The sequence below is a fragment of the Astyanax mexicanus genome, chromosome 8, assembly GCF_023375975.1.
Source record: "Astyanax mexicanus isolate ESR-SI-001 chromosome 8, AstMex3_surface, whole genome shotgun sequence".
Classification (NCBI taxonomy): Eukaryota; Metazoa; Chordata; class Actinopteri; order Characiformes; family Acestrorhamphidae; genus Astyanax; species Astyanax mexicanus.
In genome coordinates, this window is record NC_064415.1 from 17,216,679 (window position 1) to 17,241,276 (window position 24,598).

Here is a 24,598-nt window from a genome sequence, read left to right on the forward strand (position 1 = left end):
CTGATGCGGGATGAGTCAGGCTGTGGGATGTTGCTGCCATTTCATCAGCACAATTCCCAAACAATCCGTGCAGCTCGTGAGCGCTGATCACCAGGCGTTGTCTGAGTGTGTGAACTGATGAGAAGTGTGGTGGGAGTCTCTGAGGGAACAGCAGGGGGTCGCAGAGACACGCTGCCTGAGCTGCTGCTGCTGCTGCTGTTTACTGAGGGTTGGTGGTGCTGGTGGTGCTGATGGTGATGGTTGTGCTGTAAATAGGAAGCGGAGTGGGCAGGCTGGAGCAGGTGTGTGTCTGGCCGCGGGTTTCCTGTAAAGTCCTCCTCCCTTTAGGAGCATGGAGTCCTGTTTCTGCATCTGCTGAGACCTGAGCAGCCCAGCATCACACAGTGAGTAGATAAGATACCTTTAATAAGAGATTATCCATTGTTTTTATGGCCTTTAACATCTTGTAAGGCTTAGAACCTCTGGAGTAGAAGATCTGAACTAATCAGAAGAGCTGAGTCTGAGGTCTAGGGCCTCTGGAAAGCTAGTCTGATCCTGTAGCCTAGTCTTAGCATTAAATTACTCTATTAGTCAAGCTTGTTATGTTGGTTGGCTAGCTTAGATGTTGTCCAGTGTAGGATATGTTTAGCAGTCAAATATTATGACCAGGCTTGACCATTCTAGTTGACCAGTATGGTCCAAAATTAATTATAACACACACTATGCTGGTCAAAAGCTAGTAAATTAGATAGCCTACCAGTATAGAGTATGTGTTCATCTGGTTTACCAGCTTATCAACCACCTTAAGCATCAACAACCATCTTAAAACTAGTATTAAGTTGTATTTTTACTAGGGTTACCTAATGGCCAACCATTATTTGTGTTTCAATGGGTTTTAAATGTTTTAATTATGAACATTTGTTGATGGAATATCATATGAAGATGGAATATCATATGCATAAAACTCAAAGCAGCATAACTGATCTAAACCTGTTCTAATATGCATGTTGTTTATGTGCATGCAGCAGCAAGGTACTGTATGTGCTCTCTACAGCTACGGCATCCTGTGTGGGACAATAGGGCTGTGGCTGCTGGATGACTGGTTGAATACTGTGGCCTATAATGTTTGCACTGGCAGGCAGTCTGTATAATCCTGGCTGGACACAGCAGTCTGTGTGTGTGTGTGTGTGTGTGTGTAATAGGAGACATGCATCAGCAGCCAGCTTACAGTCACCAAATGTTTTCCACCAGTAGCTCAAAAAAGCATTTCATAAAACCTGCTGAATGATAAATAATAAGTGAATTGAATTAGGTGTGCTTAACTGTGCAGAAAAAAGCTACTGTACAAGTACATTTTGTACTGCAAAGCACAGACAGTGCAAATGTAGTTTTCAAGGTAAAACATGATATTTCAGGTCCAACGCTGTCCCTTAAAGGTAGACAAAAAGAAACAACTGCAAGGGAATGTAGTACAAGTACAGTATGTCCCTTTAACTACAGATACTGAAGACATACCCTTGAGGATACCTTCCAGTCATAAGAAGCTTACCACACAGTGACAGTTTTGTACTGTTTTCTCTGACACTTAAAGGCTGGAATGGCCTTCCCCTGTTCTGATGGATATATAGGCTGTGAGAACAGTGTTCCAATAGGAAAAAGGTAATTTTAATGATTTCCTCAAGAAAGATATGAGTGCACAGTCAGGGATAATTTAAAAACTTCATGGATTTTTCACCTGGCTGAATGGTTCTTTGCCCATGACATGGAAAACATTTTAATTTTAAATAATTTGTTTCAAGTGTGAATTATTTTTTGACAAAAGAACAAATTAGACTGCGACTATTATTTTGGGAATCAACTAATCTGATAATCATTTTTTTGAATAGTTCATTAGTTAGTAACTATTTCTGCTAGGGCTGCACAATATATTAATTCAGCATTGATATTGTAATGTATACATGCTCAGTTGTCACATTGCAGGATGTACAATCTTATGTCAAATTATTATTAAAAGATTTTTTTCTGCTGACCAAAAAATCATTACAAACAAACATATTCATTCACGCTGTTCATATGTTTACTGCACGACAACATCTACCAAGTTACATATCGTCGCTGTCCAATGAAAAACAAATATCTTCAAAACAGCAACTTTTCAGGAGAGAGAAAAAAACCTCTAAACTTTCAATGGCTGTCAATGAATAAGCAGTTTATTTCAGGTCATTTTGAAGTTTTTCTATTGGTTCGTTCATCAAAACATTTCGGGTGCAATTTTTTGATGTGTAAAGGACAGTTCAAATGTCTGTTCAAATAATGTAGTAAACTAAACATCAACAGCAACGATATTATATTTGCATGATACACAGATTGAATTATTAATATCATGCCATGTCTCGATCATTGTCTTCCTGATTTTTTTAATATCAGAGAATAACAAAATATTACAATGTCAATTTTTTCAGTATCGTCCAGCACTAATTTCCTCAAAGCCATCTCCTTAATCACATGTCTAATAACTTCGACTAAATAGCTTAAACAAATGTTTTGGTGTGAACAAGTGAGCAGATATTACCCCTCTCTCATTGCGTTTCTGATGATTATGTAGACTAATTGCTGCAGCCCTAAACCATATACATGATAACTATTATAATTGCTATGTTTTTGTTCTATTCAGCTATCCAGTCATCTTCTTATCTGACTGTGGTGTGTACTCTGAATAATTGGGCACGACCCATCACATATGCTTGCTTCACATACTTATTTACTAACACCTAATTACATTAATATAATACATCCAATTCACCTACTACATGCTTTAGGAGTTGGGTAGTGGTTGGTGGGGTACAGTGGATAACACGACCCCCTGTCAGTGAGCTACCATGTGGGAGACTGGGGTTCAATTCCAGGTCTGGATAACTATGCTGTGCTACATCAATAAGAATCCTTGGGCAAGACTCCTAATACTACATTAGCCCACCTCTGTAATAGGAATAACCTTGTAAGTGGATAGAATTGTCAGCTAAATGCTGTAAATGTAAATGTAGGTGGGAGAACACACACACAAAGATGCAGGCACCAGGCCAGACCACTGTCTGGATTAAACCCACAACCCCAGGCTTCTGGAGCTGTGCTACACACCCACACACACACACACACACACACACACACTAACTGCTGCACCACCATGCCAGCCTGCATTTCAGCTTAGCTAATAACCGTCTATTAAAAGAAGGAAAATAGCAAAGACATGGGACAGTTCCATTTTTGTTGCAAACCTAAATCTAAAAATGTTGGGACTGTACACAAGTAAATGTAGTGTAAATGTTAAATATTTTTTACATTAACTTTTATTTGATTGCAGTCAGTATACACCCAACATATTTAATGCTTTATCTGGTCAACTACATTTATTTTTTAATATACTGTACATTTCTTCCTACTTTTTAGCCCTGCTACACATTCCAACAAAAGATGGTATTTGAGATGCTGAAGCATTTACCACTTTTTCTAATTTATTCCCATTTTCTTCCAATTTAGCCAGGCTAATTATTCTACCCATCAGCTATATATTCCCCATTATTGGTGATGCCACAACACAAGGAGGGTAAAGACTAGCACATGCCTCCCCCAATACATGTGAAGTCAGCCACCGCTTCTTTTTGAGCTGCTGTTGATGCAGCATTGCTGAGTAGCATTACAGTGCGCTCGGAGGAAAGCGCAGAGACTCGGTTCCGATACATCAGCTCACAGACACAGCCTTGTGCTGATCGACATCACCCTTTGGAGTGATGAGGGGAAAGAGCGCCATCTACCCACCCAGAGAGAGCAAGGCCAATTACAAGCTGTATGACCAGGATTTAAACCAGCGATCTCCTGTTCATAGTGGCAGAGCTTTAGACTGCTGGACCACTTAGAGCCCCCAAACCGGAATTCCCTGTTTGGAATCAAACCCTTTAGCCTGCTCTCCCATCTCTAGTTAAACTACAACCAAACTAACTGCATACACAATCTAAATAATTAATGTTATATTATATCAAAGATTCAAAGAGATTCATGTGCACAGTAAGAAACAAGTTTCCTCATACAAAGAAATGATTTTTTTGCTCCTCGCCAAGTATGCCGCATAAAAATAAAAGTAGAAAATATACAATAAAGAAAGAAATAAGCTATCTAAATATGAATATGAAATTGGTGTTAAATTTACATCCAGGATGGAAATATATACATGAAAACAGTAATGGTTATGGATATTATTTACAAGTAAGTACATGTTATCTACAGCAGTGGAATATGAAAAAGTGCAAAACATTTAGTAGTGCAATAATAACATTTTTGCAGTAAAGTGAGCGTGTGCACTGAGAAATGTCCTTGATATCTTGTATTATATTGTATACTTTATACTTTTATATTATATATTTTATATATTTATGTATTATATTTTTAGTTATATTATAAACCAATCTGTCATAACAATAAATCCACATATGGATGCAGTTAATAATGTAATAATTGTTTTATTACAGTGGCACCTGCCAAAGGGTGGGATAAATAATATAGTCAGTTCTATAAAGTGGGTAAATTAGCATAAAGATCTGAGCCACTTTGACAAATGCCAGATTTTAAAGGTCTTGTGTGTTTATTCTGGTATGCCCACCAACAATTCTCTAAAAAAGGACTACTACTGAACCTGTGCAGGGGTATATATATATATATATAATAATACATATTTAGCTTGTTCCTCCCAATCTGTGCCATCTATATACCATATTATAAAATTACTACACAATCTACACAAAAATACAAGTGATATTTGATGTTATTTGATGTTACGTCATAGAAGAACCCATTTCAGTTTCCTAAAATTAATTTAATAAATGATTCTTTAGCGATTTCTTAATGTTAAGGAGGATGGGGAACCATATAATGTAAAATGCTACTACTGCTCTTTACTGTGGAGTGTTGCATCAGAGTAGGCTGGTTTTATGTAATGCTCTATGATCACCAGTGCACAGCAGCTGAAACCGTGTCTTACAGCAGTCTGCAATGTAATTAGTAATGGAGTAAAACTGAAGCCAAGCCTGCAGTGAGGTTTCTCTCCCTCTGACACACTTGGAGCAGTTAGATAGGGTGCAGAAAAAAACCCCCACAAAAAACTCTTTTCCATTCAGCCTCGTTTACATTCAGAGACATGATCGTGTTTGGCAGAACAACACAGGGAAGAGAGATGCCATGGGGCCGTGGCTGTGTGTGTGTGGCTGTATCTGTGTGTGGCTGTGTGTATGCCGCTGTTTCCCGTCACTGTAATTGATTCAGGGTTTTTATTCTTGATCTTCACAGAGCCGCACAGCTATGGAGGCGATATGGCTTTACCAGTTTCGTCTGATTGTAATCGGAGACTCCACTGTTGGTAAATCGTGTTTGATCAGGCGCTTTACTGAGGGACGATTTGCCCAGGTCTCAGACCCCACAGTTGGTGTGGACTTCTTCTCTCGCCTGGTCGAGATCGAGCCAGGAAAACGCATCAAACTCCAGATTTGGGACACTGCGGGTCAGGAGCGCTTCAGGTACTGTACCACAGTAGAAGCACTGTTACATGACAACATGGCTTCTGTCCTGGAGTAGTGCTGGTACTGTGAAAAATGTGTCAGTTATATTAGTAATCAAGTTATTTACCAATTATTTAAATAATTCATAATAATTAAACAGCAATTTGATAATTTGACTGAACAAACTGTGCACATACTATTGTTTTTTCAAAATCCCAACATACTTTATTAAGAAACCCTTCTTATCAAAAAAGGTCATTGGTGTTGATACCAAAACCTTGTAAATTTTTGCAATTTTTTCTATTTTTGACGCAATGTGAATATCAGTTCTTTACATTGTGTCGAAATATTATGTTGAATGAATTGACCAATAGAAATAATCCAAAAGGACACTGCCATGCATGGAATGTTTAATGTGTACCATATATTTTAAACTATATATTTTAAAGGCGCATCAGATTATAAGGCGCACTATCAGTTGATTTTGAGTTTATTTTCACACATAAGGCTCATTAAGCGTCTCCGCGAGGCTCCTGACTGCTCTCAACACACCATAATATTATGTTAAAGCACAGTAAGTATTACTTCGGGATGCTCCTAACCACGGGAGAGGGTGCTTTTCATGGCGGGGCTGCTGATTTTAGCACATCAGCTGTGTTGTTTTATCACATTAAGTCTTTCAGGTCAGTAAGCACAACCAGAATTCATACATAAGGTGCACCAGAGTATTATTTTTGACCCAATGTAAATCTCAGTTCTTTACATTGTGTTGAAATATTACGTTGAATGAATTGACCAATAGAAATACAAAAAAAACACTGCCAAGCATGGAATGTTTAATGTTTACCATATATTTTAGACTATAAGGTGCATCAAATTATAAGGCACACTATCAGTTTATTTTGAGTCTATTTTCATACATAAGGCACACCAGATTGTAAGGCGCATTAAGCGTCTCCGCAAGGCTCCTGACTGCTCGGACACACCATAATATTATGTTAAAGCACATTAAGTATTACTCCGCAAGGCTCCCGCTGACTATGAGAGAGGGTGCTTTTCATGGCGGGGCTGCTGATTTTGGCACAACTATAATATATATAAAAATATATATATATTTTTTTTACTTCCTTTTCAAGCAAAATTGTTAGAATCCTTGTTCCAGGTATTGAATGAACTCGATTTGAACAGATTTTGATCCGGTTGGTGCTGAATCATCAGGCCAGTCTAACAGCTGTCTTATCTAAAATGATGAGACATCTCTCCTCTGGGAGTGTTGACAAGAGTTGAACGTTTGCTCTCTCTCTCTCTGGTGAAACATCTGCTCCTACGTCAATGATATTTCTGATCCCTGTGATTCACACAGACACATGTTATTTGTTTTCTGCGCTGTCGCCTCCTGAAAGGGCTTTTTTGGTTCCTCGCTAACACTTTATCTTTCAGCTTTGAGGAACGCATCTTAATTATACGCCTAGACTTGACAGTGTTTTCTTTCTCAGTGCAGTCTCTGCCTCCTGCTCTGTGTACTCTCATACTGCAGTATATACATCCCAGTGACCTCTGAGCTTCTGTAGAAAACAACATGATTTCATCTGGATTTTCCTTTTCATCACCATCCTCAGCAATTTCAGTCTACAGAACAACGCAGCCTTGATTTTTCTTTTACTCACAGTGGTGGAGTGAAAAGTCTGAAGGCTGAAGGGTCATGTACATTCTATAAGGGAAGGGTGTGGCTTCCCTTATAGACATAAACATTATTGGATGGAATAGATGCAAGTTTAAGAATGGGAATGAGTGGCTCTGAGTGGTCCAGCAGTCTAAAACGCTAACACTATAAGCAGGAGTTTGCCAAGAGTTCGAATCCTGTTCATGTAGCTTGCCATCGGCTACCGGGGCCCTGAGAGAACACAATTGGCTTTGCTCTCTATGGGTGGATAGATGGTGCTCTTTCCCACATCACCCCATAGGGTGATGTTTTCAGCACAAAGCGTCTGTGAGCTGATGTATCTGAACCGATTCACACTGAGATGCTACTTGACAATGCAGAGTATCATTGACAACAGTTCACTTTGCAGTTTATCCCATTGTGAGGATGCTTTTAGGGCATCACATCTCATTTAATCCAATGGCATGGAACTTCTCCATTAGAGGAGCACCTAACAACTCTTACACTTGTAGGAGAACCCTATAAAGCATTGGAAATGACACCCTTTGAGACACTGTCTAGTAAGAGTGACACAGAAGACATTTCATACAGCACCTTTTTCAGAATAGATGAGCTTTCATGATGACACATTATCAAAATGTCTTAATCTATAGGACACATCATAATTTAGTGTAAAAAGGGCAGCCAATAGGGCACTTTGTCTCTTTTTGCAACTGTAGAACAAACTTTAGTTCCGCTTTTACAACAATATAGTATAATATAACATATGGACACACTTAATGGGTTACCTACTTATTAATTGATTATTATTATTATTATGAGCATTGCTGTGAATATTTGCATTCAGTGACAAAGCATTAGGTAGGTCAGGTAAGTTTCATATTTATCTGTTACAGAGACTCATAGAGACTAGACAAGCTATTTGTGTGTGCATTTGCACATCTGTGTCAGAAGATAAATGCATTCATTAGAATGTGTGTGCAGAACATACAGAGTTTGGGCATATGTTTTATGTCAGTAATTTATTGGTTACTGGAAGTTCTTTCATACTGAACAGCAGATTTTGTGTACTGAGTGTTCCTCAGAGCATAATTAATCTAATTAGAAAGAAAATATGGATGTAGGTTCCCAGGGACTTCATGTGTGGCAGTACCAGTTATATTTGCTCTGGTCCAATGTATCAGCTTAGAAAAATGAATAAAACTTATTTGGTTATGGCTTAATATTATTGTGCTTTTGCCATATTGATTAGTGGCAAGAACCTGGCAATATTGTTGACATATTGAGACTTTTTTTAGATAATTAATTTATTTCTAATTTTTATCAGATTTTCTCCCCAATTTACACAGCCAATTACCCAACCCACTTATTAGGACTCCCCCTATCACTAGTGATGCTCCCAAAACCAGGAGGGTGAAGACTAGCACATGCCTTTTCTGATACATGTGAAGTCATTCACCGTCTCTTTTTGAACTGCTACTGATGCAGCATTGCTGAGTAGCATCACAGTACACTCGGAGGAAAACGAAGTCACTCGGGTCTGATACATCAGCTCACGGACGCCCTGTGCTGATTGACATCACCCTAGCAGTAGTAAGGGGAAAGACTGTCATCTAGCCACCCAGAGAGAGCAAGGCCAATTGTGCTCTCTCAGGGCTCCAGCAGCTGATGGCATGAACGGAAGCTACATGAACGGGATTTAAACATATTGAGTTTTTTTTAGGGGGAGATTATTTTATTAGTATAAAAACACACATTCATATGCATTAAACCTGAGTGGAAAAAAGTTTACTTCTTATTTAATTGAATCAATGGGGTCAAAAAATCAACCCACTGTCTGCCACTGTCCCATCTTTACATGAACTATTAATTAAAAATCGATAGATACTGTGTTTTTGAAAGTCAGTACAGTATTGCAAAATATAATATCGCGATACTTTGATATATTGATATTTTCTTACACTTCTATTCATTAGACCATTCAGTGTCTTTAAGTAGGCATCTGACCACACAATCATTAACTCTCTATTACATTTTTACATTTTCTCATTCTCCTCCAGGTCCATCACGAGAGCGTACTACCGCAACTCCGTGGGTGGCCTTCTGCTCTTCGACATCACAAACCGCCGCTCTTTCCAGAACGTGCACGAGTGGCTGGAGGAGGCGCGCAGTCATGTGCAGCCGCACAGCATCGTCTTCCTCCTGGTGGGCCACAAGTGTGACCTGGAGGCGCAGCGGCAGGTGACGAGACAGGAGGCGGAGAAGCTGGCGGCGGCGTATGGCATGCGCTACGTGGAGACTTCGGCACGGGATGCCATCAACGTGGAGAGGGCCTTCACGGAGCTGACGCGGGATATCTTTGAGCTGGTGAAGCACGGCGAGATCACCATCCAGGAGGACTGGGAGGGGGTCAGGAGCGGATTTGTGCCCAATGTGGTTCACTCGTCTGAGGAGGTGACCAAGAGCGAGCGCCGGTGCTTCTGCTGATCCATCTAAAAAAACGCTCTCATGAACCTGAACCTGAGGTCTTCAGGATCGTTACAATCACAGGGCACTCTGTAGCCCCTCAGATATGACATAGCCCCTTTGCCTGCCTGCTGAATGCTTCCTAAACCTGCCCAGCCCTTCTGGTCCTCCACTGTTCCACAGAGTTACTGCCCATTAAAAACTGAATTAAAGGAAAACGGCCACAGCACACTGACCCAACAACCATCGACTTTCTAATGCTGATAAACCTGATAAACCAAATTTGAACCCATATGAATTTTGTATGTGTGTGCGTGTATGTAGAACAGTGTAATTAAGCAGGGAGAACAATCAAGGATGATGTGAATGAAGGTGAGCGTTCCTGAACTGTGTGAATAGGCTGAATGTATGTTCTGCAACAGTGTGCATGAGAAAGAACATTCTAGAACAGTGTGAATGACAAGGGAGTGAGTATCTACAACAGGGTTGACTGGAAAGAACATTTTAAACAGTGTAAATGAAGGTGAATCTTCTAGAACATCTTCTAGATTGAGAATATTCTCAAGCAATGTGTGAATGAGAAACATCCTTAAACAGCATTAAAGGTAGAAAACATTCTAGAGCATTCTGAAGCTATTTAAACAAATCAGAACATTCTAAAATAACATGGATAATGGGTAATATTCTAAAATAATGTTAATTAAAAACATTCTTAAACAGTCCAAAAGGCAAAGAAAGGTCTAGAACTGTGGGAAAATTTGCAAAGCAAAGTGTAAATTGGGAGAATGTTTTAGAAATGTGTAAGAGAAGGAATACATACTCCAACTGAATGAATGGATTCTAGAGCCATGCCAATGATTAGGGGTTTCTAGTACAGTAAATGCAGAGAGAAAATGTTGTAGATGGATGAAAGGGAACACATTCTAATCAAAGTTCAAAATTAAGGAGAATATGGTTAAACTGTGTAAACAGGGCAGGATATGTTAGAACAGAGTGAATGAGTGAACATCAGTGTGAACAGAGAGGTGGTCTAGAATAGTGCAGATAGAGGGGAAGTAGTACACTGTGATCTGTGGGATGGAATAGAACAATGTTCTAGAATACTGTGAATAAGACAGTAGACTAGTCTTTTATAATTAGAATGAGGTGAATAGTGAGAATGAGTTGGCAGCATGTTCTAGAATAGTGAGAATGAGTTAACAGAATGTTCTAGAATAGTGAGAATGAGGTGATAATGTTCTAGAATAGTGAGAATGAGTTGGCAGGATGTTCTAGAATAATGAGAATGAGTTGACAGAATGTTCTAGAGTAGTGAGAATGAGATGACAGAATGTTCTAAAACAGTGTGAATGGTGGAATTAGTAATTTCTAGAATGGTGTGAATGAGGTGGATGTTCTAGAACAGTTTGAATAAACTGGGAGATGTTCTAGAAGAATGTAAATTAAGGGTATGTTCTAGAATGAGCTGAATGAGCTAGTAGAATGTTCTTGAATAGCGTGAATGGAAGAAAACATTCCAGAACCATGTGACTGGAACATGGTAGCCAAGCGTCTGGGCTTGTTGGGTCGATGTGCTCTGGCTCTTGTCTACCGACCAATGAAAAAGAAGGGTTATTTCCCCCTGAATGGCCAATCGGGGCCTTATGTTCAGCACCTTATCCCTAAGGACCCCAAAGTATACACCTGTCAATCACTTAAAAGCCATGAGATGTTTCCCATGAGACTGGATCTGCTGAAAGCACTCTCGACGAGACCTGATGCAGTTGTTTTTTTGATGACTTTTAAGTGATGACTGTGAAAAGAACTGCTGTTTGGTGCACAGAATGCTAAAAGACTGAATGAGAAACATCCTTAAACAGCATTAAAGGTAGAAAACATTCTAGAGCATTCTGAAGCTATTTAAACAAATCAGAACATTCTAAAATAACATGGATAATGGGTAATATTCTAAAATAATGTTAATTAAAAACATTCTTAAACAGTCCAAAAGGCAAAGAAAGGTCTAGAACTGTGGGAAAATTTGTTTATATGTGGAGTGTTTATCTAAAAGCAATGTGAATGAGGGAGATAACATCCTGATAACATTTTAAAACAGTGTGAACACATGGGCTGTTCTAGCAAAGTGTAAATTGGGAGAATGTTTTAGAAATGTGTAAGAGAAGGAATACATACTCCAACTGAATGAATGGATTCTAGAGCCATGCCAATGATTAGGGGTTTCTAGTACAGTAAATGCAGAGAGAAAATGTTGTAGATGGATGAAAGGGAACACATTCTAATCAAAGTTCAAAATTAAGGAGAATATGGTTAAACTGTGTAAACAGGGCAGGATATGTTAGAACAGAGTGAATGAGTGAACATCAGTGTGAACAGAGAGGTGGTCTAGAATAGTGCAGATAGAGGGGAAGTAGTACACTGTGATCTGTGGGATGGAATAGAACAATGTTCTAGAATACTGTGAATAAGACAGTAGACTAGTCTTTTATAATTAGAATGAGGTGAATGTTCCAGAACAGTGTGAACAAAGAGGTGCTCTAGCGTAGTTAAAATAAAGGAGGATATCGCTATGCTGTGTATATGGACTAGAATGTTATGAAATAGGTGGGATGAGGTGGTACAATATTCTAGAGTGAAATGAAGTGGTAGAATGTTCTGGAGCTGTTTGAATTAGGTAAATGCTCTACAACAGTGTGAACAGGAAGGCGGTCTAGAATAGAGTGCACGAGGGAGAACCGTGTAACTGTAAAAGTGGTGTAATGTTCTAGAATTCTGGGAATTAGACAGAATTTTGTTTGAATAGTGTAAATGAGGTGGATGTTCTAGAATAATGTAAATGAAGTAGAATATTGTTGTACTGTGTAAATGGGGCAAAATGTTCTAGAATAGTGAGAATGAGGTGACAGGATGTTCTAGAATAGTGAGAATGAGTTAACAGAATGTTCTAGAATAGTGAGAATGAGTTGACAGAATGTTCTAGAATAGTGAGAATGAGATGACAGAATGTTCTAGAATAATGAAAATGAGTTGACAATGTTCTAGATTAGTGAGAATGAGGCGACAATGTTCTAGAATAATGAGAATGAGTTGACAGAATGTTCTAGAATAATGAGAATGAGATAACAGAATGTACTAGAATAGTGAGAATGAGGTGACAGAATGTTCTAGAATAGTGAGAATGAGTTGACAGAATGTTCTAGAATAGTGAGAATGAGATGACAGAATGTTCTAGAATAGTGAGAATGAGTTAACAGAATGTTCTAGATTAGTGAGAATGAGGCGACAATGTTCTAGAATAATGAGAATGAGTTGACAGAATGTTCTAGAATAATGAGAATGAGTTAACAGAATGTACTAGAATAGTGAGAATGAGGTGACAGAATGTTCTAGAACAGTGAGAATGAGTTAACAGAATGTTCTAGAATAGTGAGAATGAGTTGACAGAATGTTCTAGAATAATGAAAATGAGTTGACAGAATGTTCTAGATTAGTGAGAATGAGGCGACAATGTTCTAGAATAATGAGAATGAGTTGACAATGTTCTAGAATAATGAGAATGAGTTAACAGAATGTTCTAGAATAGTGAGAATGAGTTGACAGAATGTTCTAGAATAGTGAGAATGAGATGACAGAATGCTTTAGAATAGTGAGAATGAGTTAACAGAATGTTCTAGAATAGTGAGAATGAGGTGATAATGTTCTAGAATAGTGAGAATGAGTTAACAGAATGTTCTAGAATAGTGAGAATGAGTTGGCAGCATGTTCTAGAATAGTGAGAATGAGTTAACAGAATGTTCTAGAATAGTGAGAATGAGGTGATAATGTTCTAGAATAGTGAGAATGAGTTGGCAGGATGTTCTAGAATAATGAGAATGAGTTGACAGAATGTTCTAGAGTAGTGAGAATGAGATGACAGAATGTTCTAAAACAGTGTGAATGGTGGAATTAGTAATTTCTAGAATGGTGTGAATGAGGTGGATGTTCTAGAACAGTTTGAATAAACTGGGAGATGTTCTAGAAGAATGTAAATTAAGGGTATGTTCTAGAATGAGCTGAATGAGCTAGTAGAATGTTCTTGAATAGCGTGAATGGAAGAAAACATTCCAGAACCATGTGACTGGAACATGGTAGCCAAGCGTCTGGGCTTGTTGGGTCGATGTGCTCTGGCTCTTGTCTACCGACCAATGAAAAAGAAGGGTTATTTCCCCCTGAATGGCCAATCGGGGCCTTATGTTCAGCACCTTATCCCTAAGGACCCCAAAGTATACACCTGTCAATCACTTAAAAGCCATGAGATGTTTCCCATGAGACTGGATCTGCTGAAAGCACTCTCGACGAGACCTGATGCAGTTGTTTTTTTGATGACTTTTAAGTGATGACTGTGAAAAGAACTGCTGTTTGGTGCACAGAATGCTAAAAGACTTCTATCTCTGGGTTGGGTTGTGTATGCATACATGTCAAGGCTTTGACTATGGATACAATGTGAGTTGGAAGGGTGTATTGCAGTATAGTGCATTATACCTAATTCCACAACGATGGAGATCTTGCTTGTTTTTAGACCATATCAAATGATTTGAGGATATGCTGAGTCACTGAATGTGAGCATAAACTGTAATCTGAAGTATGGACACTGATTAAGATACGAAACCGAATTGTGCTTCTTACCAAAGGGATTTATTTAAGAAATGAGACTTTGAAGGACAATGGATATGAGGTGCGATGTTCTATGACACTAAAACACAACAGATCTTTAGTGCTGTCTGTGTCTTCATACAAAAGCTAAGCATTATTACACCATAACTTGTGGACTTCCTGAAGTGTTTTCAGATATTACAGCTAGGGATTGTACCAACACACCGTTAAACCCCCAGTTATAAGACCCACTTCCAATCCATGCCCTGCATTCAGTTGGTCACTTAATTGATAATCTGTATGACCTACTGTAAAGCATATTTACTTTCTGCTACCTGCTTCTCACTGTCTTTTTCCTACTTAATCCACAATTAAGTCATCACACACTGCCCCACCCAGCAGACCAAACCAGACCGGACTGGACTGGAATACATGTTGCTGAATGAAGTGAATGTCTGTTTTTCTTGGGGCTGCACAGTAAACTTGCATGTTAATTCTTGCCCAAAATATTGGCCTCTGCAGTAGAAGAGTAAGTGATACACTACATTGCCAAAAGTATTCACTTGTATGCCTTAGTATACATTTTTCATTGCTGTCCAATGAAAAACACCTATCTACCTAAAAAACCTTGTAAACTTTTAACGAAAGTCAATGCAAAAAGAGCTTATTTCAGGTAATTATGAAGAGTTTCTATTGGTCCGTTCATCAAGAAATTTTGTTTTTCATTGGACAGCATTGATAAGTCCTATAAAACAACCCCACACTATAACCCCCCCTTCAAACTTTACAACTGGCACAATGCAAACAAGTATCGCTCTACTGGCAACCGCAAAACCCAGACTCGACTGCCGGGTTGCCAAACAGAGAAGTGTAATTGCATTCAACACTTTGCATTATGCTTGGTAATGTAAGGCTTGGATGCAGCTGCTCAGTCAGGATAACCGATGCTATGAAGCTCCCTACACTCTACTGTTCTTGAGATAATCTGAAGTCCACATGAAGATTTGAGGTTTAGAACAATTGACTGCTGAAATTTGGCAACCTCTACTCACTAAATGCCTCCACTGACTCTGCTTTGTCACTTTAGATGGATTATAACTTCATGGCTATGTTGCTGTCCAAATTTCCAATTTGTTATATTATCACTGACAGTTAACTGTGGAGTATTTGGTAGTAAGGAAATTTCCTATCACAGTACCACGCTGAAGTTCACTGAGCTCCTGAGAGCGACCCATTCTTTCACTAATGTTTGTAGAAGCAGTTTGCATGCCTAGTTAGTAATTTGGATGGGTGAGTGAATACATCTGGATATTGTGCAGCCAGTCATATCACTTAATTCAATCCTGTCATTAATTAAAGCCTGGCTCTTAGTGGTGGGGCACATTTTGGTTTGGGCTTTTTTCTTTGGTTTACATTTTCATTCTCTTGAGCCCACAGTCACAGATGGTGGACATGAGCTCATGAAGAGTGAACTACTGATAACCGCACCTGTACATGAACAGTTGTGACACTCTGTACCTCTATCAAAAGAACTTGAACTGTAGTAAAGATTAAAATACCATGACATGACTGAACTGCTCTTTCATTTAATGAGGTTTTATCAGTGATCATTTTAGGTCTTGTATTGCAGCACAAGACTGTTGTAGATTGTGGCAACACATAAACATGAAGCTGTCCAGTCGTATTAACACAGGGTTGATGTGCCTGCATTACTGCTAGAAGTAAGACATTCTGAGTTCCAAAGTATAAAATTCTAACTAGAATACACCCACTTGAACCCTAACTTGAATTTCCTACTCAGAAAGTCAGTAGAGCCTCACCATCCGAGAGTAGTATCAACAGTAGTAAAAGCAGCAATATTACACAGTTTATTAGCACCACTGTCTATTTATTTCTTATTAAATCTTGGATGCACAAAATACTGGATACTGTCCTGTCATTTTCAATGCTAACCTGGGACAATGATAACAACGGCAAAGTGGGATACACTTTGGTTACATTTACCTGTAAGTCTTTAGCTTAGAAATATATTTTGAAATACACAGAATGTAACTGGAAACAGTCAACTCAGGTGTGAGGTGTGCATCTCAAAAAAATAGAATATCATTGATAGGTTACTTTATTTCAGTAATTCAGTACAAAATGGAAAACTCATATATTATATAGATGTATTACACACAGAGTGATCTATTTTAAGTGTTTATTTCTTTAACTGTTGTTGATTATGGCTTACACCCATTTAAAACCCATCCATCACTGATTGTGTAAACCTCACACTAGACCTCAAGCAGCTTGGACTGTGTGTCTCTCCACTCTTCCTCCCTTGATTTCCAAATGAAATGTAAACTTTACTGATGATCAGTGATGGTTTGGAGAGTCATGTGATCTGCTGGTGTTGGTCCACTGTGTTTTATTATGTCTAAAATCAGTGCAGTGTTTACAGCACTCCATGCTTCCGGCGGAATTCATTTTCCAGCAGGACTTGGCACAATGCCCACACTGCTAAAAATATCAGTCTTATGTAATATTCAAATTTTCTGAGACTGATTTTTGGGTTTTCATTGGCTAAAACCTATAATCATCCAACAATAAAAGTAATAAACACTTAAAAAAAGATCACTCTGTGTATGATAAATCTATGACATATATAAGTTTGACATTTCAAACTTAATTACTGAAATAAAATAACTTTTCAAGAAACTTGTTATTTTTTGAGATGCACCTGTATGTTGTTACTCGGATCATGTTGGGCTTCCAAATTGACCACATCCTTAGAACATTTTTTGGAACTCAGTTGGGTTAACCACACAAGCCATACATGGGCATGATATTTAAGCATAGTTTATAGCACAAAGTTTCAAAAATTAGAGTTGAGGACACATTCATTGTGTAAGAGAGGACATATGAATTCTCCAGACTGTTATTGATTTATAACACTTAACTACCTACTTACGGAGATGATGCAGCTGAAGCTTCCAAAACCACACAGAAAAAATGGGAAGGTGAGTTCTTAAGATACATATTATTATATTGATTCAATTGTAGAATTCATTTAAAGGCACCTATATATTATATATACATATTTTAACAGCTATTAACAAAATGGCCCAGGGTCAATCACAGCAATCGAGTCACTTTCTTAAGGGCTAGCAGTGGGATGTTGTACAAAGCATAACCTGTCTCAGGAAACTGCATTTGAATGTTGAGCCTGCATAATTTAAGCTTGATCTAACCTTATCTAGTTTAGTTATTTTCTGCTGTTAATACAATGTCACTGGACAGCTAAACACACCTGAAGAAAAAACTGCTAGTTCTACCACACCAGCTAACAGGTGACAAGACTTGTTAGCATCGCCCTAAAAGGGCTTTCACACCTATTGCCTTGTTTGGTCCAGGCTCTTGCCTGAACCATGATTCGGTTTGGTTGCTGTGTGAAATTTAGTATTATTTTTTTAAGCGACTCAGACTTTCCAACCAATTACAGAAAAGTGAGTCAGGCTATTGTCACCCATATAACACTAAAAGACAGAAAAAGAACCAATGTTCCCTTCGCATGCAAACACAGGATGACAGGACATTGCAAAGGTCACTAAACTGCAGTCTGAAATCAGGAGTGCCTGCATGAACTTAATTAGCAGGTCTAAAAGACACCCCAAACCATAGCCCAAAACATGATCCGATTAAAAGAGGTGATCTCGGTCTGCGTCAGCTATTTTCTGGTTCATTTGCAACAATATGTAGCAGTATGAGCAAAAAAAGCTTGCATATATTACATATACTATATCTACCATAACTGTAGACTAGCTCTTATTCATAAACATAAAATTAAGGAAATAAAATGAAATCTATTACACTCATTCTGTTGCAGGATTCATATGCACACAAATGGAAGCTAAATTTCAGGCAGAACTTAAGACAAACCCCTGGGAAGGCCAGACAACATCCTACAAATCAACCAATGTAAAGTATAGTGAGATGTATCCCACGTCCGCTCACTTAACTGCAGTCTGAAACCAAAATTACCTGTACCAAATGTATACAATGATGGTTTAGACTTTGAGACAAAGGTTTGACATGTTTAAATAAACCTAAAACAAACACAGTTAAGTGATTAGGGAGACATACGGTCTAATGAACATCTTGAAAAATAACTATAATAATAATAAAAGTGATTAAATTAAAATAATAAGCCACCTGTAATCTATCACAGATTGTGGAGGACCACAGTCATACAAATAACAGTGTTTCTCCAGCTCCCAACACAGCACCCTGAATTAAAGTGGGTTTGTTAAAAGAGTAAAACACGTGCTTGATGAATCTGATTGAATGTTAAACCCATAGTGAGATCTAATTCAAGTATCAGAACAATGTAACAGGTTAAAAACACACACCATCTCGTCCATGTTGTGTTTTTCCTCAAAAGCTTCATTACGAGTTGCTCATTCAGTATTTAATGGATACAATGTGACAAATAAATACAGATGAGAGACAGTAGGAAAAAAACAAAGGAGAAGAAACAGCAGGTTTAAAAGGAGATGTGAGCTGTGGAGAAAGAGAAGGAGAGAAAGACAAGAAGCGAGGGGAAGGAGTCTCAGGATAAACGGGAAGATTGACCGATGAACAAAGACATTCCTTCTGAGCACTTGCCCTCGCCATTCACATGCTCTCTCCTCCCAAGCTCCTGGCACATTCAGGATATTCACTAATTAGTACAAGCCTGCCGCAGACAGTAAACAGCTTAGCAAGCACTCAGTGTCATCATCATCAGTCAATAAGTGAAACACAAACTTTTGATTATAATAAAAATCATAGAAAAGAAACTGCTGCCGTCACTTCTGTTTGATTTCTTTTTTCCTTTTTACTTGAAAAAATATTTTAAAAAGTAACAAATCAATAGATAACAGTGTGGAAGTAGGTGGACACATGGGGCAGTTGGTACTATCAGGGGTGAGAGTTTTGGGGTGTGGTCGGGGATGGAAAAGCAATGCCCCTCCTCTAAGACTTTTCAGCAGATTTGAGGAGGTTGTCTTTGCTCCTCCTCTTGACGTCCCAGTTGTAGACACGCGCCATATCTGAAGGGAACACTGTTAAGGAATGCTGTTCACACAGTTTGTTTTAATTTATCCTATCCTACAAGAAATGGGGTGAGTTTTTAAAAAGCTTTGTAACAATAAGCACTTTGCTAAAGACCTGCTAATTAACAAGCCTATTCTAAAAGCTTGCATAACTGAAATACTAGGTGAACTTACTTGCAAATTAACAACTAATATGACCTGTTCACTGTTCACAAACACCCGGTTTACAACTGGTTACTTCAAATGACTTGTATATGAACTGTATCCTGATCCCATTTACATTTTAGTCAAATGGATCTGAAGTTTGTCAGACTAAAATTAAATTGCAGTGTGGGGCTTTAGTGAGCTGATAATCAGCATATCAGTCAGGCAGTGTGTTTTTTTTTTTGTCTTTTTTTTTTTTTTAAAAGAGAAGAAAGAAAAAATGTATAAAAATAAAAAATAATACATTTAGTTATTTATTTTTATTGAAGCTGTTCATTTCAGTTTTACTTAAATGGAAATAATAGGAAGCATTCAGACCCATTAAAACAGCAGTAGTTTTAGTAATCCTGTACACAAAACACCTGGATCAAGTGTAATGACTTGGCCAATTTTAACCAGTGGGTTTAACCAAGGGTTGCCAGGAGCAGGATTAATAAATACTGGTTTAGACAACAGAACCAAGCCAACTGTCTAGTCTCCTTTTGTTTATTTTGCTCTTGTCTGAGGTTTTAAACTGTGGCTAAAAAACTTGATAAAAAACTGAAGAGACCAATTTCTAAGACTGGAAATACCTGAAACTAGACTGAAATCTAGAACACAGTAATGGTGTCATCTATAAAGTCTCAATTGGGCTCTACAGTACTGTGATGAAGTCAGCACTAAGACTACACAACACATTATAACAATTCAGTGGCTTAAATACAGTAATATGCTCCTATGACAACCGAACTGTTAAACAGATACACAAACTACAAGCTACTTAAAAGCAGCATAGAGAAGATGATCGCCATAAATCATTACAATAACCAAAGTTTAGTCTCCATTTCCAGGTCATATAATATGTTATGTAGTTCACACAGCCACTGCTAATTAATCAGACCATCACTTGCCACGGTGACTTTAAACACTTTATATATGTAATAAAATTTTACAAAGAAGCTACATCTAACCTAATCTAATATAATATATTTTCTTATTAGGAATTTTACTCTGCTCCTAGGTAACTTACCCAGACGTACAGTGTACATTACAAAACTGGGGCATCTCCACTTTAGAGAAAGGATACTGACTTCAGTGGTTGTGAACTGGTCTCGGAGGAAATCCAGGTCCTCTTCTAGGGACTCCAGGTTTCGGGAGGCTGTGGCGAGGTTCTTCTCCAGGAGTGACTGGGCTTCGTCTATGTCATACTCCAACATTACGTTTGCCTTTTTCAGAAAGCGATCATATAAGAACATGCAATGAAAATTGTATATTGTATGAAAATACAGTATAAGCTGCATCCCAAAACCCACAGTGGGCCTTTTCTATGAAGACTCCTTTTTAGTAGCTTACTGGTCACACATTTGCCACAGAAAATGGAAAATTTTAGACTGTGTTTTTTCCTAGTTTTTAAAGTTCTGTTTTTTTTTTAATCCTAAAATTGTGGACAAATGTGAGCAAAGAGTGTTTTTTAAGATTCTATAGTACTTTTTAAGTTACTAATGCCTCGATTTAAATGTCTGGGCTCTCCAGATTCTACCAAAGAAATGTGAAGCTACTTTGAGCCTGGATAACGGTGTAAAAAGCGATTTATTGGGGCAAAATATGCCCTGACACGGTTGTACAGAGTGCCTGGCAAAAAGCACAAAATAACTGGGCCTCAGAAAGCTGCAGGAGAGTGGTGGTGGGCTGTTTAACAAAGGTATAACTTTTAAGCATGTTTTACTACACCAAAAGTCAATTAAAGTTCTCCTTTGAGCCAGCATTGCTCCTCAGGTGTGAGCTGAATACTTACCCCAAGCCACAAACACACTTTATCTGTGGGAGGGACGGAGGCCTTGCAGTACACGTTATCAGCCAAAAGGAAGTGAGTCGCCATTGGATCTGTAGTGTCCTGTACCAAGACAAGGAGACATTACTGAATGAGTAGACTGAAAAAAGGAGAGCAGAAAGACAGAAGCTGATTTTTATTACTACAGTTAACAGTATTGCTTACCTTTTTCTTCTGCATGTGCCGTAAGATTTCTAACGTCTGCTTGATTTGTGGAATCTGGCTTTTCAACCTAAACAAGGCAAAATTCCACATTTCACAACTTCTGGACCGCTAGGATTTGTACTGGCTCATTTCAAGCCCATTTCAGCAATCACACACTATGACTAGGACTGGAAATATGTTAAAATACTTCATAAATAGAGCACAATGACACAGCAAATTATGTCTGACACCATATTTGAGGTCCTGATGAACCATTACATTAAATGCATTCCAACCATGACAGGCAGTCAAAGTAGCATATGTGACAGTGGCAGCATTTGTGGAGGTCAGGCAATTTTAATTGATAAAAAGTTTATCTCCTCTGAAGAAAGCGTCCAATAAAAGGTAAATGCCACTGGGTATCACTAATATAAAAATATATGCAGAGAGCAAGGCCAATTGTGCTCACTTGGGACTTTAGGATAAGAAACACTGTGCCACTGCAAGGGAATGAACACTCAACTGTCAACAAAAGCATTGTATTCTTTTAGAACAAAACCGGCTAATGGTTAACCATTACTTGTAAAGAACATTATTTGTAAAGGACAATTAATAAGATAATTAGAACCACAAAAAAACACAAAATAAAGCAGCCATACCTCACAATAATAATAATAATAATAATAATAACAATAAACAAACCGGAGTTTCTTCTGGGACAGGTTAAGCTCCATATATTTATATTTCTGATACTGTTCATCGAGCTTCCTTAGTACAGCATCTGCTGTGTCATTGCCGGGCTGCTTCATAAAGGAGTCCACATCCTCCTAAAAGAAAGAAGAGACAGTCATGTACCTGGACCTCAGGTCAATAATTAAATTAACCCAATAATGAAAGTGGCATGCAAAATTATAAATGATATGCTTAGACTGGATTTGTTCATTATGCTTCTTTCCCAATAATGAAAAGTGCTTTAATAAGTGATATTTGCACATACTATTTTGTCCAGTTAATGAAAAGAATTATCTGAGGCTAAAAGTCCCTGAAAAAAAGAAGGATGAGGGGGCAAACTGACTTGGTTCTTGCTTTGTCATGACTCCAGTAAACAGTACTCTGATACAAACCAGCAGCACTTTTAGCCCATTGTTTAATGATACATCAACATAAAGCACAATAAACATATACATCGACAGATGTAAATCTTCTCCATTTCTTTTTGGTTGTAAAAACCTTCTCCATTTGTGATGTTTACTACTGTTACACTGAAAAATAAAGATTACAGCATTTTTTTCTGTACAGTATAATACATTTGCAGATATGTCATAACAAGCATCTTCCAGTGTGAAATTCTGTATAAATTCCATTAGGAATGATGCTTACGAGCTATATATTTAGCAAATATGATGTTGTACTAGTACATAAACCTTTTTTTTTTATATAATTATTTTATACAGTATTTCCTGGACTTTACATTTACATTATTTGCTGGTTTTCTACCAGAAATTAATTAATTAATCAAAGAAGAAAACATGTGTCCATGGAAATATATGTTAACTGTAACTGTAACATATGAAGATATATAATCTATGTTCTCCAGATAATCAACAATAAGATGAAGAAGAAGAAGAGAATTTATTCAGTATTTATTGGACTTTATATTTATATTATTTGCTGGTAGTGCTACCCCAAACAATCAACTAACATTATTTTAGAGATTAAACTAAATATATTTATTAAAAAATAATAATAAAAAGAAAGAAAACACTGAACGAGAAGAGGTGTCCACATTGATATACATTGACTGTTACTGTATGTTAATGGTAACATATAAAATATTAAATCTATGTGCTTCAGACAATGATTTTATAGAAGTCTTTCATTAAAAACGTTTATATTGGCTTATTATTAATATTAATATGATAATAATAATAATAATAATAATAATAATAATAATAATAATAATAATAATATTTTGCTTTACAATATTTACTAGACTTTACATTTACATTATTTGCTGATAGTGCTACACCCAAATAACCAACCTATCATTATTTTGGAGATTAATAATTATAATATTATATTGGATATAAAATCCAGCCTCTGTAGTCAGTAAACTACTGCAGCAGCTAACCAAGCTATGCTACTATTCATCATTAACGTTACAGTCAATGGGCCATACAAAACTCTCCACTACAGAACAGTAATAAAAGGCTAGTATAAGGAGAAAACCTATCAGAGCCGTTATGAACTTAAGTTATATGCACTGTAGCTGCTAGAAAAATATAGACTGCTGATTTTGTAACACAGAAAATCTCATTTTTAGCCTCCATTTGTTCTTAAAGCAGCATTAGCCTGGGCCACAGCCTTAAAAGGAAACGGCCAGGCTGCAGCACCGCGCTAACTCAGCGGGCTCGCTAACGGCTTTAACCCCGATAAACAGCTTCCAAACCGGCTTATAAAACATCTCCGAGCCCTCTTACACCTCCCTGTCCGCGGCTCACTCACCACGAAGATCGCTTCGGGGATCCCGAGGTGTTTTTTCTTGCTCGCAGCTCCAGCATTGCTGCTCTCTATGGTCGTCGCCATTTTGGAAAGACCCGTAGCCCTTCCTCTTTAGGTGACGTTGGGCGTTTCTCCGGCCAGCCGCCCGGCCTTTATAAAGCTGCAGCAGCGTCCCGGAGGGTTTAACGCTGATAATCAAAGGCTTCTGCTTAGTTAAAGCTCTGAATCTGAGCTTTATTAGCGGTACATTCTCAGATATTTTATTTTAAACTGTTCATATGGTTACATATTGTACAGATACAGAGCGGGGTTTTGTGTGTTGGAGCAGTTCACAGATCCACCGGCAGGTGGCATCATTTATCCAAAATCCCTCACTCCCTCACTAAGGCCCAATCCCATTTATCTTTTTTACCCTACCCCTTGTTTTCGAGTGTAATTGGGACAAGCCTTCAAGCACCCGATACAGATATACAGCTCTGAAAAAATTGAGACCACTTCAGTTTTTGAATCATTTTTTTGATTTTGCTATTTATAGGTATATGTTTGAGTAAAATGAACATTGTTGTTTTATTCTATAAAC

At 37.9% G+C, this 24,598-nt stretch overlaps 2 protein-coding genes across 16 annotated transcripts; one reads left to right on the forward strand and one right to left on the reverse strand.

Annotated features, from left to right (window-relative positions):
* Positions 1 to 15,852, forward strand: rab39bb (RAB39B, member RAS oncogene family b). Of its 15 annotated transcripts, none has more exons than XR_007440307.1 (6): positions 1 to 383; positions 5,317 to 5,543; positions 9,249 to 10,882; positions 12,803 to 13,024; positions 13,213 to 13,340; positions 13,371 to 15,852. XR_007440307.1 is itself a non-coding variant. In XM_007250197.4 (3 exons), the coding sequence occupies exons 2-3, from the start codon at positions 5,329 to 5,331 to the stop codon at positions 9,673 to 9,675; spliced, it is 642 nt and encodes a 213-aa protein (XP_007250259.1). In that variant the 5' UTR covers positions 1 to 383; positions 5,317 to 5,328; the 3' UTR covers positions 9,676 to 11,225. The 15 variants fall into 15 exon arrangements, 1 of the variants encoding a protein (XP_007250259.1); XR_007440309.1 differs by having other exon boundaries at positions 13,435 to 15,852; XR_007440310.1 differs by having other exon boundaries at positions 12,835 to 13,024.
* A 3,264-nt stretch (positions 15,853 to 19,116) lies between these two features.
* Positions 19,117 to 24,169, reverse strand: vbp1 (von Hippel-Lindau binding protein 1). Its single transcript, XM_007250198.4, has 6 exons — positions 24,022 to 24,169; positions 22,219 to 22,343; positions 21,538 to 21,604; positions 21,337 to 21,435; positions 20,629 to 20,767; positions 19,117 to 19,355 (listed from the first exon to the last, which is right to left on the reverse strand). Exons 1-6 carry the CDS (start codon positions 24,100 to 24,102, stop codon positions 19,279 to 19,281), a joined length of 588 nt encoding a protein of 195 aa, XP_007250260.1. The 5' UTR covers positions 24,103 to 24,169; the 3' UTR covers positions 19,117 to 19,278.
* Positions 24,170 to 24,598: the final 429 nt, after the last annotated feature.

Bases quoted from the DNA above. Each gene is read 5' to 3' on its own strand.
- rab39bb (XM_007250197.4), top strand. From the start codon at position 5,329: ATGGAGGCGATATGGCTTTACCAGTTTCGTCTGATTGTAATCGGAGAC. The intron at 5,544-9,248 runs GTACTGTACCAC...ATTCTCCTCCAG, and splicing joins GCGGGTCAGGAGCGCTTCAG to GTCCATCACGAGAGCGTACT.
- vbp1 (XM_007250198.4), bottom strand. From the start codon at position 24,102: ATGGCGACGACCATAGAGAGCAGCAATGCTGGAGCTGCGAGCAAGAAA. The intron at 21,436-21,537 runs GTAAGCAATACT...GTCTTGGTACAG, and splicing joins GGCACATGCAGAAGAAAAAG to GACACTACAGATCCAATGGC. The intron at 19,356-20,628 runs GTATCCTTTCTC...TGTTCCCTTCAG, and splicing joins GTTCACAACCACTGAAGTCA to ATATGGCGCGTGTCTACAAC.